The sequence below is a fragment of the Crocuta crocuta genome, unplaced genomic scaffold (assembly GCF_008692635.1).
Source record: "Crocuta crocuta isolate KB4526 unplaced genomic scaffold, BGI_CrCroc_1.0 scaffold119, whole genome shotgun sequence".
In the NCBI taxonomy this organism is placed as follows: Eukaryota; Metazoa; Chordata; class Mammalia; order Carnivora; family Hyaenidae; genus Crocuta; species Crocuta crocuta.
This window is the reverse complement of record NW_027551562.1, coordinates 10,277,377-10,278,269: the sequence shown is the minus strand read 5'-3', so window position 1 is coordinate 10,278,269 and position 893 is coordinate 10,277,377. Positions and strand designations below refer to the sequence as shown.

The 893-nt window shown below is 66.4% G+C and overlaps 1 protein-coding gene across 1 annotated transcript in view; it reads left to right on the top strand.

Moving 5' to 3' along the window:
• Nucleotides 1-892, top strand: part of SLURP2 (secreted LY6/PLAUR domain containing 2) — a 3,383-nt gene extending 2,491 nt beyond the window's left edge. The window contains exons 2-3 of the mRNA XM_077749973.1: nt 414-520; nt 756-892. Of these exons, the coding sequence (XP_077606099.1) occupies nt 414-520; nt 756-892 (244 nt within the window). The remainder of the gene's footprint in view (nt 1-413; nt 521-755) is intronic.
• Nucleotide 893: the final 1 nt, after the last annotated feature.

Sequence of the window (893 nt, the reverse complement as noted above, 5' to 3'; positions counted from 1 at the left end):
TAACTCCTGCTGGGGGAGGCCCCTGTCCTCACTCCCCTGGGATGTCACGCAGCAAGCCCGGAAAGCCCCAGCCTGCCCCCCAGACCAGCGCTGTCCTGGCTGGGGGACGCAGAGGAGCTGTCTCCAGCCCAGCGCCCATCCGGCTGTGGTCCTGGGCCTGGCCGCCCGATTCCTGTGGAGCACGGTCCCACAGGGTGGAGGGCCAGGACCTCTCCCGGCCCTGGGCTGAGGCTTCGTACATGGTGACCACCCCCACCCTCCAATCTGGGAGGTCTTAAGGGGTTGGGCACCCCAGGACTCGGGGCTAGGGCCCTGAGAATGACAGTGGGGCACTGGGTGGGAGTAGAGGGTGCTCCTACGCTGGACGTACCCACACCTGTGTCCCCGTCTGTCCACCCACCTGTCCCTCCACCGGCTGCAGCCCAAGCCTTGACGTGTCACCAGTGCAAGGGCTTCGGAGGCTGTGCCTATCCATATAGATGCCCATGGAGCTCCAGCTACTGCGTCACCATCGCCACCCGTGAGTGGGGCACGTGTGGGGTGGGCCAGCCATGCCCTTGTTGCCCAGGAGAAGAGAGCCAGGCTGGAAGGGGGCGGAGCTGGCCAGGGTCCCAGCAAGTCAGGAGCAGGGCAGGGGGACCATCCCGTCCTCAGCCCGGGAGGGGCCTCAGTGAAGGGACTGGGCAGGGGTTGGGGGGGGCGCGGGCAGCTCAGAGGCTCAGGGGCCTGTGCGGTTTACCTTCCGTCCACCCCAGGGATCCCCTTAAGCCACATCGACCTGCCTATGGTGACCAAGTCCTGCCAGAATGGCTGCCCTGATGTCTCCTCCCTGGGCCTTGGCCCCCACGTGTCCATTGCCTGCTGCCAGCACTACCTTTGCAACCAGGACTGAG